Raw genomic sequence first — 14,383 nt, forward strand, 5'->3', positions numbered from 1 at the left:
GCTCATCATGAAACGTTCTCGCAGTGAATACACAGACTCCAATGATGAGCGTGCCCGCAAGGTGCACGCCTTCATTAGGAGCCTGCGCTTTTCTCTTCCTCTCTACCGCCTCCGTGAGGATCAAGATCGTCGCGAGTGCCCCAAGTGTCACAAGCGTCGCCTCTTCTATTGCTATGACTGCCTCACCACCGTGCACCCCGAGTCCCATCCGCCACCACTAGCTTTGCCACTTAGCGTGTACGTGGTGCTACACCCTAACGAGCTTCGCAGCAAGAGCACCACTTTGGCCGCGTCGACCATTTCACCCGACTTGCACATAGTAGAGTATCCGGCAGTGCCGGAGGAGCTGGAGCTAGAGAGCACGCTGGTCTTGTACCCCAGCGAGCAGAGTGTGGAACTGCACGAGATCGAGCATCTTGATCAATACAAGAACGTCATCTTCATTGATAGCACGTGGCAACAAAGCAAAGCGATTGCGCGCGATGGGCGGGTGAAAAAGTTCAAGCACGTGCGCATCAGGTCGCAGACGTCGCTTTTTTGGCGCTTTCAAAACAATGACCCGAGCTACCTGGCCACGGTCGAGGCGATTTACTTTTTTCTGCGCGAGTACATCACACAAATGAATAAGAGGAGGGCACAAGAGGAGCACAAAGATAAAGTCGGGTCCCACCCACTGCCTGTACACCAGGGAGGCATGAAGGAGGGCGATCTCTCCACTTCGACCTCCAACGAAGTCAGTTCGACTACCCCCGAGGAGGCACTAGGCAACGCCGACACCAGGGCCTTCTACCACGGAGAAGTAGATGATCTCCTCTTCTACTACATTAACCAATACATCGGTGTCCAGCAGCGCTACACCAGCGGCGAAATGAACAAGTACACCGACCGTCACTTCAGCGGGTACATCATTCAAAACACCTCATGGGACGAGTTCGTCGCACCACCGCTGGCTGACAAAAACGCTTCTGAAGCAGCCACCGAAGCGCTACGCGAGCTCGGTGAATAATGCGAGCTCTCGCGAGTATCTGCTCTGTGCGCGTGTGCGCGTGCTTCCCACTGGGATTGGGGCCGCCATGCACTTTACAGGCGAAGCAGCATTGCCGTGACTATGCTGGCCTGTGTGTCATTGGTGTTTGTGTAACTGCGAAGCACGCGGGCAACACCTTTTAGCTCTCGGTGTGCTTGTTGGGGAAAAGAAAGCACAGGCAAAACAATAGAGCGCCTTTTTCCCAACAGTCCCCCCTTTTTTTTTAAATTGTATCTACTGTAAATACGTCTAACGTCGACATGGAAAATATTATCGATGCGCATCGTTTTATTAAAGCGGGGTTGTCTTGAACGTATGTGACGCAGGCTTGTCTGATATGAGAAGAAAAAAAGAGGGTCCCCCCTCCTCCCCCGCTACACACACACGCACACACACACACACGCACACCCACACACACACACAAAACGCAGAAGTGGATATTTGAACTGCATCTGCAAGGCATTTGAGTCAACTTCATTTCTTCCCCCGCGTGTGTGCGCCATTCGCTGCTCCTATCAAGGTGTGATAATGCTGTGCGTATGGGATCCCCTACTGCTTGCCCCCCTCCTCCATTTCTGAGAGGAGGGAGGCGTTGGGTGTTTGTTGATGCGTGTACACTCGATTGAACCCCCTTATCGCAGAGGCATAGATGTTCATCAGGACACACGCGCGTACAGACACATCCGCATCCCTCTCCTTATTCATGTGATATAATTCCCTCTTGTTCGCCATCGGGGTACTCCTCTCAGGGTGCACCACTGCACCACTCACTATATCTCCCCCTCCTTACACTCACGCACGCGTCCGAGCACGCACCTTTTGCTCCCCAGCATCGAAACTTGGCCGGAGCGATAGGCGTGTCTGTTTTTGGTGCTTCGAGTGTGCGTAAGTGTGCGACTGGAAGGGTCGCTACCTGGGACCACCCCATCTCCTGTGTGAGACAACTTTTCCCATTATTTTGTAATCTACACCCCAAAGAGGGGGGGGGGCACACACACACACACACACACACACACACACACCTCTCAGCCAGACGGGAGGTGCTTATTCGTTTTTGGTGCGACGCTTTCCCATTTTTTCGAATGCAGTCGAAGCGTCCTAAGTCGATGCCCAAAGGAAAGGGCTCTGGCGGCGCCGCCGCCGCTGCTTCGCAGCAAAAAACGGCGAAGCGAGGTGGTGGTGCGGCTGCAAGCAGTTTACCTGAGGCGGCCGCGCCGCCTGTGGATGGCAAGGAGATCTGGATGGCCACCGATGCACTTCAGAAGACAAATGCGACGCGCAACTACTTTCAGCTCGAACGTGACCGCATCATTGCATTCTGGAGCACCTCAAAGAAGGAACTTGAGGACACCAAGGAGCTGATTCGTGAAAAGGAGCAGGAGAAGGCAGAACAGGTGGAGCGACATGAGGTGGAGAAGCAAATATTCAAGCAAAAAATTCGTCACCTGTTGTACGAAAACCAGGTTCTGTTGTCTACCATGAAGGAAGAGGCGCAGCGTGCGCTGACGAGTCGAGAGGAGGAATTCCGCACGAAAGAGAACAATCTGGCCCGAAACTTGCGTGACGCCAAGTTGACGGGTCGTGAGATGGAGGTGCGGCATCTGGAGCAGCAGCGCACACTGGTTTCCCAGCAAGACAAGGAAATTGCGGAGCAGCAATCAAACTTTGAGCGAGAGATCAAGGAGATGCACCTCAAGTACGAACACCTCCTGAAGAGTGTGCGTGAGGAGATGGACGAGGCCCGGAAAGAAGAGCTGGGTCGCATCGAGGAGCGTAAGGAGGCGCACATCGCAGAGCTGAAGGAAACACACGAGCGCACATTCAAAGAGATCAAAGACTACTTTAGCGAGATCACCTCCAACAACTTAGAAACCATTCGCACTCTCAAGGATGAGGTGTACGCTCGAAAGCGGACTGAGACGCACAATGAGCGTGCCATGTACGAAGTGGCGAAGCGGAACAAGAGACTCACCGAGCCGCTCGCCAAGTTGCAAAGCCAGAAAAAGATCCTCGAGTTGGACCTGGACAACTACCTGGCAGACAAAGCGGCCCTCGCAGAGGCCAAGCGGCAGGTCAAAGATACCGACCAGAAAATCCAAACCCTCTCCTGGGAACACGAGGTGCTTTCACAGCGTTATGCAAAACTTGTTGAGGACCGCGATATCATCTTGAAGAAATACAACGCTATGCTCCAAGAAATACAGCGCAAATCAGCGTTCCGACGTGTGCTGATCCAAAAGAAGCTGGAGCTGGTGCAGACGCAGCTGGACGGTCGCGATGCCAAGCTGACGGAGCTGCTGAAGCGAGCGAACGTGAACCCAGATGACATGAAGGAATTGGTGCAAAAGGTGCACGACATCATTTCGGAGAAGAACAGGACGATTGAAGATCTGCAGCAGCTTCTGCTTCACCTCACTAACCAAAGTGAGCGCGTCGTCTCTATGTACGAGTTCTACATGGAAGATAATGGGGTGACGGGGTGGGCCGGCACGTAAGGCCACCGCATCGTGGGGCCGCGTCAATCCGTGCGTGAAACGAAAAAGGGCAATATAAGTTACACTTGATGGTGGGCTTCCCCCCCCCCCCCCCCTCACCCCTGTTGAGCACTGCCCGTGTTGGTGGACTACATCCTCTGTTTCCTTACCGCATGCGTCTGCTTTGTGGTGGGTGCATTTTTTTTTTTTGGCGCATATGGAAGAGTTGTGCACCGCTCTTCTCTTGGGCCCACTGTGTTTGCCATTTTCTTGCCCCCTCCCCCCCCCCCTCTCTGTGTCTAGGCTCGAGGGGCCCTGGCGGGACGTCTGCGCTGGGGTATATATGGTATTGTTAAGCGTTGCTGCACCATTTTTTTTTTGCCCGTCATCTTTTTGTTTGGACTTGCGAGAGGCCATCATTACCGCTCTCATGCACATTCAGGGAACGCTACGCACTCGGAAATGTGCGACAGAACTTCTCTCGCTCACTTTTTTGTTCCGTGTGTGTTCTCCGGTGGACGTGCTCTTGTCAGCTCAGTGTATATTCAATGTGTTTTTGCCTGTGTCGCTCCCTTATCTTTCTGTGGCCGTAGGGGGCCATTCAGTCTTTGGTTCGCTTTTTCTTTTGCCCATCTCTGATTCCGCTTCATTACCCTGTTACTTGCGCTTCAGGTTGTGTTATCATGTATGTTTTTACCCTTCCCCCTCCCGCGTGTATGTGCGGGCTCGTTCGCCACCACTTCCCCTTTGTTGCGCTCACTCATGTCCATCTTGTTGCCATCGTAGGCCCGTTTCCCGAGTCAACACGCCCATCCACATCCCAACAACCTAGTACAGGAATGCACCGCATTGCCACTCTACCTCGCCCTCATGCACCCCCTCATGTGAAGGGGCAATCGCTACTTGTTCTCTCAGAAGTTATTGGGTGCGTCAGTGTATGCTCGCTTCCTCCTCCCCCCCCCCCGCTAGAGACGACAGCCGCGGACTTCATGTCATTTCTTTTCGTCGTCCTGCTGGTACAACTCCCTCTCCTCCTCCCGCTCTCTCTACCCCTTCGCTTTTCACCATCTTTATATATGTGACTAAAACGTTTTCTCGACGTTTTCGTTCATGTTGGATGCCGTCTGTCGTTCGCACACCACAACACTACAAATTATGGTCTCTCCCGTCTTCACATGGACTCGCACGCACGCACGCATATCCCTTTTCTGCAGAGAAGGTATACCGCCTTCGCTGGTGCGCAGTTCCCTAGTGTGTGTGTGTGTGCGTGTGTGTGTTTGTGTTTCACCCCGAGGTGTGACCGAGAAGAAGGAACGAGTCGTCCGCCCAAGGGAATAGAAGTAACTCCCCGCGTACTTGTACACGCAACGATCCCCCCCCACTCACTCACGTACCTCGCCAAGGTAAAATACATAAGAAAAGCAGCAAGCAGAAGATTCAATGCCCGTCTACGACATCGCCACCCGAAAGCAGAAGGGCCTGCTGCGCCGCAGGGCTGAGGAGAGGGCCGCGCATGCAGAGGGCCACAGGGACTACTCTGAGGAAGAGGAGGGGGATTTCGAGGATGAGGACTTGGATACTGATGAAGAGGAAGAGGTGGAAGAGGCGTCCCTGAAGAAACCAGAGGCCTCCACGAAGGGAGCAGCCGACGCAGTATCCAGCTCATCTGCTGCCGCTGCTGGCACCACCCGCGTAGAGTTTAGCGAGCCGGCGCAGTGGGTGGAGCGTATGGCTCTCACGTCGACTCGCTCCCTTCCGAGCGACCTCAACGCGGACGACGATCCGAAGCGCGAAGAGGCATTTATTCAGCAGACGCTGCTCTCCGTAGTGCGTGGCATATCCCTTCTGGAAGAGGCAAACGTGCCCTGGAAGCGGCCGGATGACTACTACGCGGAGATGTACAAGAGTGACATGCATATGAATGACGTGCGGCAGGCGATGGAGGCCTCGAAGGCGCGCATTGAGGCTCAGGCGCACCGCCGCTCCATGAAGGAGCAGAAGAAGTATGGCAAGGAGGTCCAGGCTGAGGTGCTGCGGCAGCGCGCCAAATACAAGCGCGACATGCAGGATAGCTTGAGTGACTGGCGCAAGAAGCGCCGTGGCAATGGTTCCCTGCAAGACGTGCTGAACGACGACGATGACGGTGATAGGGACGCGAAGCGCTCGAAGGCGCAGCGTACGCCTCGCCCCCGCAATCTCCGCCCAGGTGGCAACAAGCGCCCTGGAAAGAACGCGCGACGCCGTCGCTGATTCGCTAAAGGCTGCGAGCACACTCGGTACGGCTATAGCTGTAGTACATCCGGTGCTGTGCAGGTGGCTTAGACCTGCACATGCATACTATTTTCTTTTGGTCTTAATGATTTTCTGATCGGTTAATAAGGCGGAGCAACTGGTGTCTCTGCGTGTGGGCAAGCTGTATCTCTCTCTCTTTTCTCCTCCCCGAGGTTCTTGTCACCCAACTATTCCTTCGGGGGGGGGGAGGGGGGGGGGGCACACCATCACTCTCGAGTGTTGCGCCAGCGAGGGAGACGGGGAGACACGCATCGGGCTAAACATAGATCGCGTTCTGACTTCACACGTACACACATCTGCACGGCCATCCAGACAGTATCTAAGAATGAGGATGAGCAAAAAGAGAGAAACCTAAAGCATAAACACGCGTGCAAAGCCGCATCAAAGAAGGCAACATCCGTCTGCATCGCCCCCGCCCCCCCTCCTCCTCTCTCCTCCCCCGCCCCCCACTCCCCTTCCGAACGGCTGCGCAGGTGGTATTTGGCCGAGAATAATCTTGAACGGGTTCGCGTGCATGCCAGCGTGCACGTGTCTGCCGCCTATTCTTGACCATGACTTGACCCCTTTCCTACCACCGCCAACGCCCTCTCCTCGGTTTTTTTTTTGCGGTGCTGCACATAGAGGAGGGCGCGTAATGTCTGCAGGGGAACAGAAGGGCACCATGAATGCGGTGACAGTGGGTAGACACGTTGCTGTTTTTGCCTTCCCCCCCGTGTGGTTCTGCCTTCCCCTTGGCGGTTTTCACTCCAATGTATCCTGTTTCTGCAAATCTCCTTGCCGCACGTCTCTGCGTTTCTGTTTTCCATTACTCTCTCTCTTCTCCGATCTTCATGGTCGCCTCCCTTTCCAATCCTATCCGATGATCTCTCTCTCTAACGGTGATACGCTCAATTTTTCATCTTGTGGGCTCGCACTTGTTTCTCTCTTCCCGTTTTGTATTGATGTGTCGATAACATACGCTAAAACAACACATCCAAAGATGTGAATTCTGTAGTATTTCTTTACAAGAATCGCTTCGCTCTCCTTTTCCCTCTTCCCCACACAACTTGACGCCTGACAAGCGCTGTTGCATGTATTTGCCGTCTTTGAAGGTCTTGAGAGTCTGCCGTATGTGGTTGAGCAGCCGGTTCCTTCCGTGCGTTTCCCTCTTTTAGTTCACCTTGCCTCACCAGCTCCACGTATTATTTCTCTCTGGTAGATCTGGCTCATCTCTGTTGGTCACGCCCGGTTTCTCTTCAACCCCCCCCCTCCCACTCTTTTTGATCTCTATCAATTCAATTTTTTTTTTTGAAATCCCCATATTGGAGGGTGAACAAAGCCGACACACATTACTTCCGTGGACTTCGTTTTACGGGCGTGGGCGTGCCTTGTCAGCTTTCGGACCACAGACAGACAGACACACAGACACTCTGCTTACCTCTCCACCTTTGTCGCTGCCGCTTTCGTTCGTTTTTTCACCTTCTCTGCGTTCTCGTTGTGCGCGGCGGTGTTCTCTCTTATTTTCTCGACATTATTCTGTCTTGTTCTCTCTTATTAAACCGCGCACCACCCCCGGCGTGTGTGGTTTGCGTCGACGTAGCTTTTTTTTTTTTGATACCTCTTTTTTTTTGTGTGTGTGTGTCTGTGCTCGTCATCCCTCCCGTACCCACCCCAGCTTTTTTTCTCTCCTTTTGCCTTTCGTTTTACCTCCCCTGTCACAGACACCCTTCTGATCTGAAGGTTGTGCGCAGGCACAGCGCTCTTACGCATCTGGCCTCCCTCCCCCCCCCTCCCCCCGCGAGCGCACCTAATTTTGTACGTGTACACCCAGACTTTCAAAGATCACCTACTTACATGTAAATCACACAACAGAAAAATACATGCATTTCATAGTACGTGCGTAACGTGCGCACATATACACACATCTACACACACAGAAATACGCTCTCTCACGGGGCACGGCCGCACAAAATTTCACGCAAGCGGTAAAGCGTGGCGCATAATTTGAGGTCGGCTATACTCGTGCGCAACCGGCTCGATTTCACCCGCTTGAGATTTTTTTTTTGGTTTTTGTTTTTCCTCTTATATATTGCACAACGTCGTTGTGTGTCTGCCCACATTGTCGATGCGACGAGTGCTTCGCAAGGTTTGAAAGGGAAGGACAAAAACAAAAACAGAACATACGATTTTTTTGTGATACACAAACCACACTTCAAGAGCCACAAGATGCCATCTGAGTCGTGCCGGTGGTACCCGGAAACCGTGACGCACCACAAGCAAGGTGACAGTTACACCGTTTCTCGTGGTCGGAACCGCAATCCGTTCGACTTGGCTACCCGCGATGCCCACATCACTCAGTACGAACGTATCAATCGCCAGAAGGCAAGGGCGACTGCTGTCATCAAAGAGTTGCACCCCCAGTTTAGGGGATTGACGGAGGGGGTGAACTGCGAGTTTTTGCTGCGCTCGTCCATCACACAGCTGGGCGTCAACGCAGTAAACATTTCTGTTGATATTGACCGTAAGCAACGTCGCGCTACTATCATGATGGATCTCGTTGCACTGAGTCCCCTCGCGGTGCTCATGCTCGATTACATTGCTGTCGGCGCCCACGCAGGCAAGCTTTTCGCGTTAGAGTCGAACCGCGTGGTGCGCAATTTGGATTACATTTCCCGTCTTTTGCACGCCGTGAATCAGCGTGGTCAGCCGCTGCTCGTGTACGGCACTGGTGAAGCGCCGAACTGGAAGCTGAAAATTGAGGATGGACGTGTGGTGGCGTATCTTCCCGTCCTGCCTGGCACCTTTACGTACAGCGCCGAAGTTCATGGACTGCTGCCCACGATCGGAATGGCACTGCAGAAGGGTACCGCGTACAAGGACCTCATTCGCTTGCATCAGGAGTTCCACGAGGGACACACACGCGTTGTCGCAGATTTCGGTGTGCTGATGGTGCGTGGATACGCCATGCATTTTCGTACTGTCTTCGGCCGTGTGGTGGACAGTCTCTTGCCAAAGGGGCTGCACTCCATGAGTTCTCGCATCATTGAGCCGGATGAGGGCATTACAGATTCCTCCTCACGGGAGCGCACATTTGTTTTATACGGTAACTCAGTCGACGAGCTTACTCACATACCTATTGAATTCTACACGCTAGAATCGTATCGTGAGCAGGTGCCCTTTTCCCTGCGCAAGACGCTCGCAGACCGTTGCAGCACAACTAGCAGCATCCTACGCGCATTCAAAAGTGCGCCGAAGTCCGACCTGCCGTGTTGTGCGTACCTCTGCAAGGGAGGCCAATTCACGGAGATGCGAGAAGAGGACTGGATCGTGGCAGATCCGAAGCAGACGACGTACGTCGGCATAGAGAATCCGATCGAGCAGCAAGAGCTGGTGCAGCGGTATACATATCAGCAGTGCGAGTATGCGATTTTGTCAGCGATTGCTGTTGACGACATCACCAGCGACGGCGTCCTTTTCACACGCTACTTCCCCTCACCGTGTTTGAAGTCCCTCATCCTCTCCCGTGCAGTGGGTAAGAAGCTGCGTGCCATTTTTTTTACCAAAGCATCACGCCATTACGGCCCTTTCTTTAGTCAGGAGGATGCAGCAATGCTCGGCGACCTTAGCACGTTCGGCATTTCCGTCTTTGAGGTCAATGAGCAGAAAGGCGAGGTGTACCAGTATATTCGCCGCCCCGACCGTGACACCGGTGCCTTCGTCCCCCTCGAGCGTCGTCAGGAGTACATGAAGGCCACGTTCTTTGGTGTGTATGGCTCAAACCTCGTAGCGGGTGATTTCGAAGCGGAGCTCATGACTCTTCTGAGTGGCATCCTCCATATCAAAAAGACATGCCGGCACCCACTTTTGAACGAGTCAAAGCCCATGGCGCTCGTGACGGGCGGCGGTCCCGGCGCGATGGAGGTCGGCAACCGCGTAGCCAAGTCTCTGGGCATCCTTTCCTGTGGACTCATCGTCGACTTTGGCAGCCTGGCCTCTAAGCCCGGTGCGACTATCAACGAGCAGAAGCAAAACCCCTACGTGGAGGCCCACTTCACGTACCGCGCCGACAAGCTTGTGGAGCGGCAGTCTGACTTTAACCTCGACTTCCCCATCTTTCTCACCGGTGGCATCGGCACGGACTTCGAGTACGCATTGGAGGAGGTGCGCCGCAAGGTGGCGACGGTTCCGCCACACCCGGTTATTCTCTTCGGGACGAAGGAGCATTGGTCTGCTAAGATTTCTGGCCGCTACAAGGCCAATTTGCAGAGTGGAACCATCAAGGGCTCAGAGTGGATTTCGACCGTGCCCTGGGTCGTATCTACTGGCACGGAGGCGCTGGAGGTGTATCGGCACTTCTTCGAGGGCAGACTGCCTGTCGGGCCGAATCACCCATCAAATGAGCGTGGGTATATGTTAGCAGCCGAGTACTTGGCGAATTTCAAATAAATGCCCCCTCCACCCCCTCCACTCCCTCCTCTCCTCACTCACATGCGCACGTGCGTTAGGAGGTGGTGTGAACTGTACCTTTGCACTGCGTTTCGAGGACCGATCGAGAGGGGGTAGGGGCAGGGCTGGAGGGGAGCCGGGCTCTTTTTTTTCCCCCTCGCTTTCACCGCCTTCCTTTCAGTTGCATGCTTCATTGATTGACGCACACAGAATTTGTACTGTTTCCTGGATATCTTTTTTTTTCCGGCTCTCAGCGTGAAGGGCCTGCACGCGCGCGTGTGTGTGTGTGTTTTGGGGTCCTACCGACAAGAAACTCCAAAGAATTTGTTACAGAAGCTACAAGGAGGCCCGCATTACTGAATTTTCATTTTTTCATCCACCAAGTGAGGAATCTCTGACGAAAACAAAGTGCCTCAGCGCGTGGGGGAGGGGGAGGGGGTACCAGAGGCCGCTACCCGGTTTTCTGGGGAAGCTGAGCAGACCCCTATATTCCCCCTCCTTTCCCCCCCTCTCTGCTGGCGCTAAACCTTATCTGGTGGATGACAAGGTCGTGTACTTTGTGTGTGGATGTGTTGGGGGGATTTACCGTCACTCTGTTGTCGGCAGTGAGGCCCTGGATGGCGCTGCATCGGAACGACCTGCGACACTGAGTGCGATTGTGCAATGCATATGAGAGGCAAGGCATCCACTCACGCGTTGCCTGACAGAGTGGATACATTGAAAGAGAATTTCTGTTGCGGGATGTAAGGGTTAGATAGAGGGAGAGCGTTGTTAATAATGAAGGGCAGAAGGTTAGCATCGAGTTGCGACTCCACAAGTAAAAGCTGTGGCGTGCAGGTATGTGGGCCCCTTCATCACATAAATAACCGTTATCATGAATTGCTCGAACTTCCGCTTCCTCCCTGCGTCAGATGGATTTCCCCCCGGTGGGTAAGGGGCATCTCTCCTCCAAGATTTGTGCACCTCACAGGGGCGACAGCGCGGCAGCAGAGGTGAAAGAAGGGCACGGCAGCAACTCCCCTCTTCTTTTTCTTTTCTCTTTCGCGCCTTTCTAACGTTCCCGCGCCATCTCACTGAAGAGTGCACACACACACGGATACGTATCACACACACACACACACACTTCGGTATCGTTTGTGTGCTCAGCATACGGGGGTGACGGGAGCGATGAAGTGCACGTTTTCTGGGCTGCATTTCCGCGGCTGGATTGTGATGAGTTTCATCTCGATTCTTCTTTTCATCGCCGTCGCAATCCCCGCTGCTCATATCTCCAAGACACTCTGGCGCACCTTGTACGTCGCACTCGCCGCGCCTGTGGCGTGGCTAATGTACAACATTGCGGTTTACTTCATTCTATATCGGCCTATGCTGCGCTGCACTGATGCGTTTATGAACGGTGCTCGCCTCAAGACGTGGCACACCGAGGGTAAAGGCAGTGTGATGCTTTCCACAAAAGAGATTTATCAGCTAAACAGGGGATTACACGCACTCAAGAACGAAGTAGCAGAGATGAGGGCTGCGACGGCGCTCATGAATCAACAGCTTGACGAGCTGACAGACGACGGCCCATAGAGGTAGGATGTCGAGAACCCCGCTGCGGTGCGCCCGTAATATCGCGCTTGTACGTGTGTGTGTGCGTGTAACATGGCACAATGTGTTCTCTAGTTGCTTTCTGGGTTCTACTTCATATTACGTGTTGTGGTGATGAGTGTTCTACTGCCGTCCCTTTTTTTTTCCCTGGCGCTCCTTACCGTCTGCCAGAGAAGGATGTTGTATCAGCTTTTATTTTCTTCCGTTCTGGCCACTGCTCATTGTGTAGTGCTTGTGTGGGGTGTCTCGCACGTGCCCGTGGGCCTGGAGAGGGGATGAAATGTGTTTATGTTTCGCAGCTCGTTTGCTGAACATTGTTCATGTGAATTCTCCATTCTGTTTCTTCACAGCATCACTCCGCCTGTCCTTCCTCTCCAGTGCTTTACTTGGTCAGTCTTTGCAGGCGCTGTGTTTCTCCCCCTGAAAAAAAACAAAGCTCATGTGTCTCGCCGTTGCATCAACAGGCCCCCCCCATGTTCCCGCCCTCGTCTACATCTTTTTTTTTTCTGAGGCGGTTTTTCTCCCTCTGTCTCCTGGATCTTCCCATTGGATTAATGCCTCGGTGCGGTGATACGAGACAGACTTCTCGTGTTATTGTAATGAATCTTCCGATGCGTATGATCACTCTCCCCCATCGAGAACAGAATGAGCCCCAACGGCGTGTGTGTGTGTGTGTTTGTGTCAGTGTAGGGGCGGGGAGGAGGACCGGGGGAGGGGGGTAACGCAGCAACACAAATATCAAAGGAGGCACAGTACAGAGCTTTTGTCATCTCCAGAGAGTCAGGGAGACAGTTACACCCATTCGTGATGGAAGGGAGAAGCGAAGTGCCGGCAATACGCCTGTGTAGAGAGATTCCGCGTGCCACAGCACTTCATCATCTACACTGTGTTATTAGGCTTATTTCGTGGTATTGCTTATGTACTGTAGACGAATTCTCGTTTTTATCCCTGGCTCGCTGTGTATCACACACCTGCGCGCAAAGCCCGAGAACGTCAAGAGTGTCTCCTTCTGTATTCATCATCTCTTCCTACACCTTTTCCTTATGTCGCTCATCTGGGCATATTTCTGCACCGCCGCATATTTTGACGCTTACACTCATGTACACACGAATATATATACCCACGTACCCATTCACGCGCGTTTGTGTGTGTGTGTGTGTACTTGCGAGGGATTCGCCACCACCACCGTCTCCCCCCTCGCGCGTGGAGAATCAACTAGAGAGCAACACAAAGGATTAAAATACGCGTCAAGACTCCCCCCGTTTCCGCAATACGAAGCGAGTAAAAAAGGAGGTGTTCACTCACACACACACACACACACACACACACACACACACACACACACACACACAATGAGGTGTCGTGGTATTATGTCTCCTCCAATCGCCGTGGCGGCGACTCTGCTGACGGTGGTCCTGTTGCTGTGTTCTAATGTGAATGGTCTCGTTTTTCAACTTGAGTCTGGTGCATCGCGGTGCTTCGAGCAGGAAGTGCCAAGTGGCACCGATTTGTACATTGGGTACAAGGCGGATGACGCCTACGGTGATTTTTTCGACGCTTCTCTCACGGACGAAGACGGCAATTCCATCTATCAAATGCTGGGCAGAAGTAGCGGCGCCATTCATCACCACACCATTAGCGGTGGTGAATACTCTCTATGTCTTACCTCACGTCAAGGTGTGCAGAGCTCGAGATCGACGCGAAAAGTGTTGCTTGTAGTGCAGATAGGAGCGGACGCGAAGGATTACGTCGCCATGGCGACGAAGGAGAAGCTACGACCGATGGAGGTTCAGATGCGCGTGATGGAGGATACCGTGCAGGAGGTTCACAACGAGTTCATGTATTTCCGAGACCGTGAGGCGGAGATGCGCAACACAAACGAGCATATGGTATCCATGGTGATGTGGATGTCAGTAGGCCTCACCATCGTCTTTGGCATCTTTTGGTACTTGCAAATGCGTCACCTCAAGTTTTACTTCAAGAAGAAGCGCATGATCGATTAGGGTCGTTTCCTCTCACGCTTTCTGTTCCATTACCGAAGGTTGGCGGTCAAATCCTGAGACGGTCACGGGCGAAGGCGTACTCGCTTGTGTGTGTGTGTGTGTGTCTACTGAGTCTCGTTTCTTTTTTTTTGTTCCCTTCAGTATATTTCATATGGTTCACTTGTTGTTGTACGCCCGTCATTTTAAGCACTTTTTTTTCGCGGCTCTTTGCGGGTGGTCCTGCGCTACGCCCCCCCCCCCCCCCCCCCCCCCACACACACACACCTTGCATTTTTGTTCTTGTGTGTTCTTAGATGATGTTTTGCTGAAAGTGTGGAGGAACTGAAGGAGGATGAGGATGGGAGGGGAGGAGATGACAGCAGACGAAAGGTGTGGAGGATGACCGATTCGACACCCACACGCCCATATTTGTATATCCGAATGCCAACTGCACGGGCAGAGGATGGAGGGGGGGGGGGACGACCCGGGTGACATGTGAAGGATCACCGCCAAAAACAAAAGAAGAAAGAAGAACGGAAAGTTGGGCCTTTTTTTTCCATGGACTTCGCTCTTTTGTCTTTGTGTACTCTTCA

General features: G+C 53.2%; 6 protein-coding genes across 6 annotated transcripts; all 6 read left to right on the plus strand.

Moving 5' to 3' along the window:
- Positions 1-7: 7 nt before the first annotated feature.
- Positions 8-1,006, plus strand: JKF63_01167 (uncharacterized protein; the record flags this gene model as incomplete). Its single annotated transcript, XM_067897215.1, has 1 exon — positions 8-1,006. The coding sequence occupies one exon, from the start codon at positions 8-10 to the stop codon at positions 1,004-1,006; it is 999 nt and encodes a 332-aa protein (XP_067753372.1).
- Positions 1,007-2,109: 1,103 nt separating this feature from the next.
- On the plus strand, positions 2,110-3,522 carry JKF63_01168 (uncharacterized protein; the record flags this gene model as incomplete). The annotated part of the gene is made up of 1 exon (XM_067897216.1): positions 2,110-3,522. The coding sequence occupies one exon, from the start codon at positions 2,110-2,112 to the stop codon at positions 3,520-3,522; it is 1,413 nt and encodes a 470-aa protein (XP_067753373.1).
- Positions 3,523-4,941: 1,419 nt separating this feature from the next.
- Positions 4,942-5,751, plus strand: JKF63_01169 (uncharacterized protein; the record flags this gene model as incomplete). The annotated part of the gene is made up of 1 exon (XM_067897217.1): positions 4,942-5,751. The coding sequence occupies one exon, from the start codon at positions 4,942-4,944 to the stop codon at positions 5,749-5,751; it is 810 nt and encodes a 269-aa protein (XP_067753374.1).
- A 2,247-nt stretch (positions 5,752-7,998) lies between these two features.
- On the plus strand, positions 7,999-10,218 carry JKF63_01170 (uncharacterized protein; the record flags this gene model as incomplete). The annotated part of the gene is made up of 1 exon (XM_067897218.1): positions 7,999-10,218. One exon carries the CDS (start codon positions 7,999-8,001, stop codon positions 10,216-10,218), a length of 2,220 nt encoding a protein of 739 aa, XP_067753375.1.
- Positions 10,219-11,385: 1,167 nt separating this feature from the next.
- JKF63_01171 (uncharacterized protein) lies at positions 11,386-11,790 on the plus strand (the record flags this gene model as incomplete). Its single annotated transcript, XM_067897219.1, has 1 exon — positions 11,386-11,790. The coding sequence occupies one exon, from the start codon at positions 11,386-11,388 to the stop codon at positions 11,788-11,790; it is 405 nt and encodes a 134-aa protein (XP_067753376.1).
- A 1,370-nt stretch (positions 11,791-13,160) lies between these two features.
- JKF63_01172 (uncharacterized protein) lies at positions 13,161-13,811 on the plus strand (the record flags this gene model as incomplete). Its single annotated transcript, XM_067897220.1, has 1 exon — positions 13,161-13,811. The coding sequence occupies one exon, from the start codon at positions 13,161-13,163 to the stop codon at positions 13,809-13,811; it is 651 nt and encodes a 216-aa protein (XP_067753377.1).
- Between the last annotated feature and the right edge of the window lie 572 nt (positions 13,812-14,383).

The sequence above is a fragment of the Porcisia hertigi genome, chromosome 35 (assembly GCF_017918235.1).
Source record: "Porcisia hertigi strain C119 chromosome 35, whole genome shotgun sequence".
Classification (NCBI taxonomy): Eukaryota; Euglenozoa; class Kinetoplastea; order Trypanosomatida; family Trypanosomatidae; genus Porcisia; species Porcisia hertigi.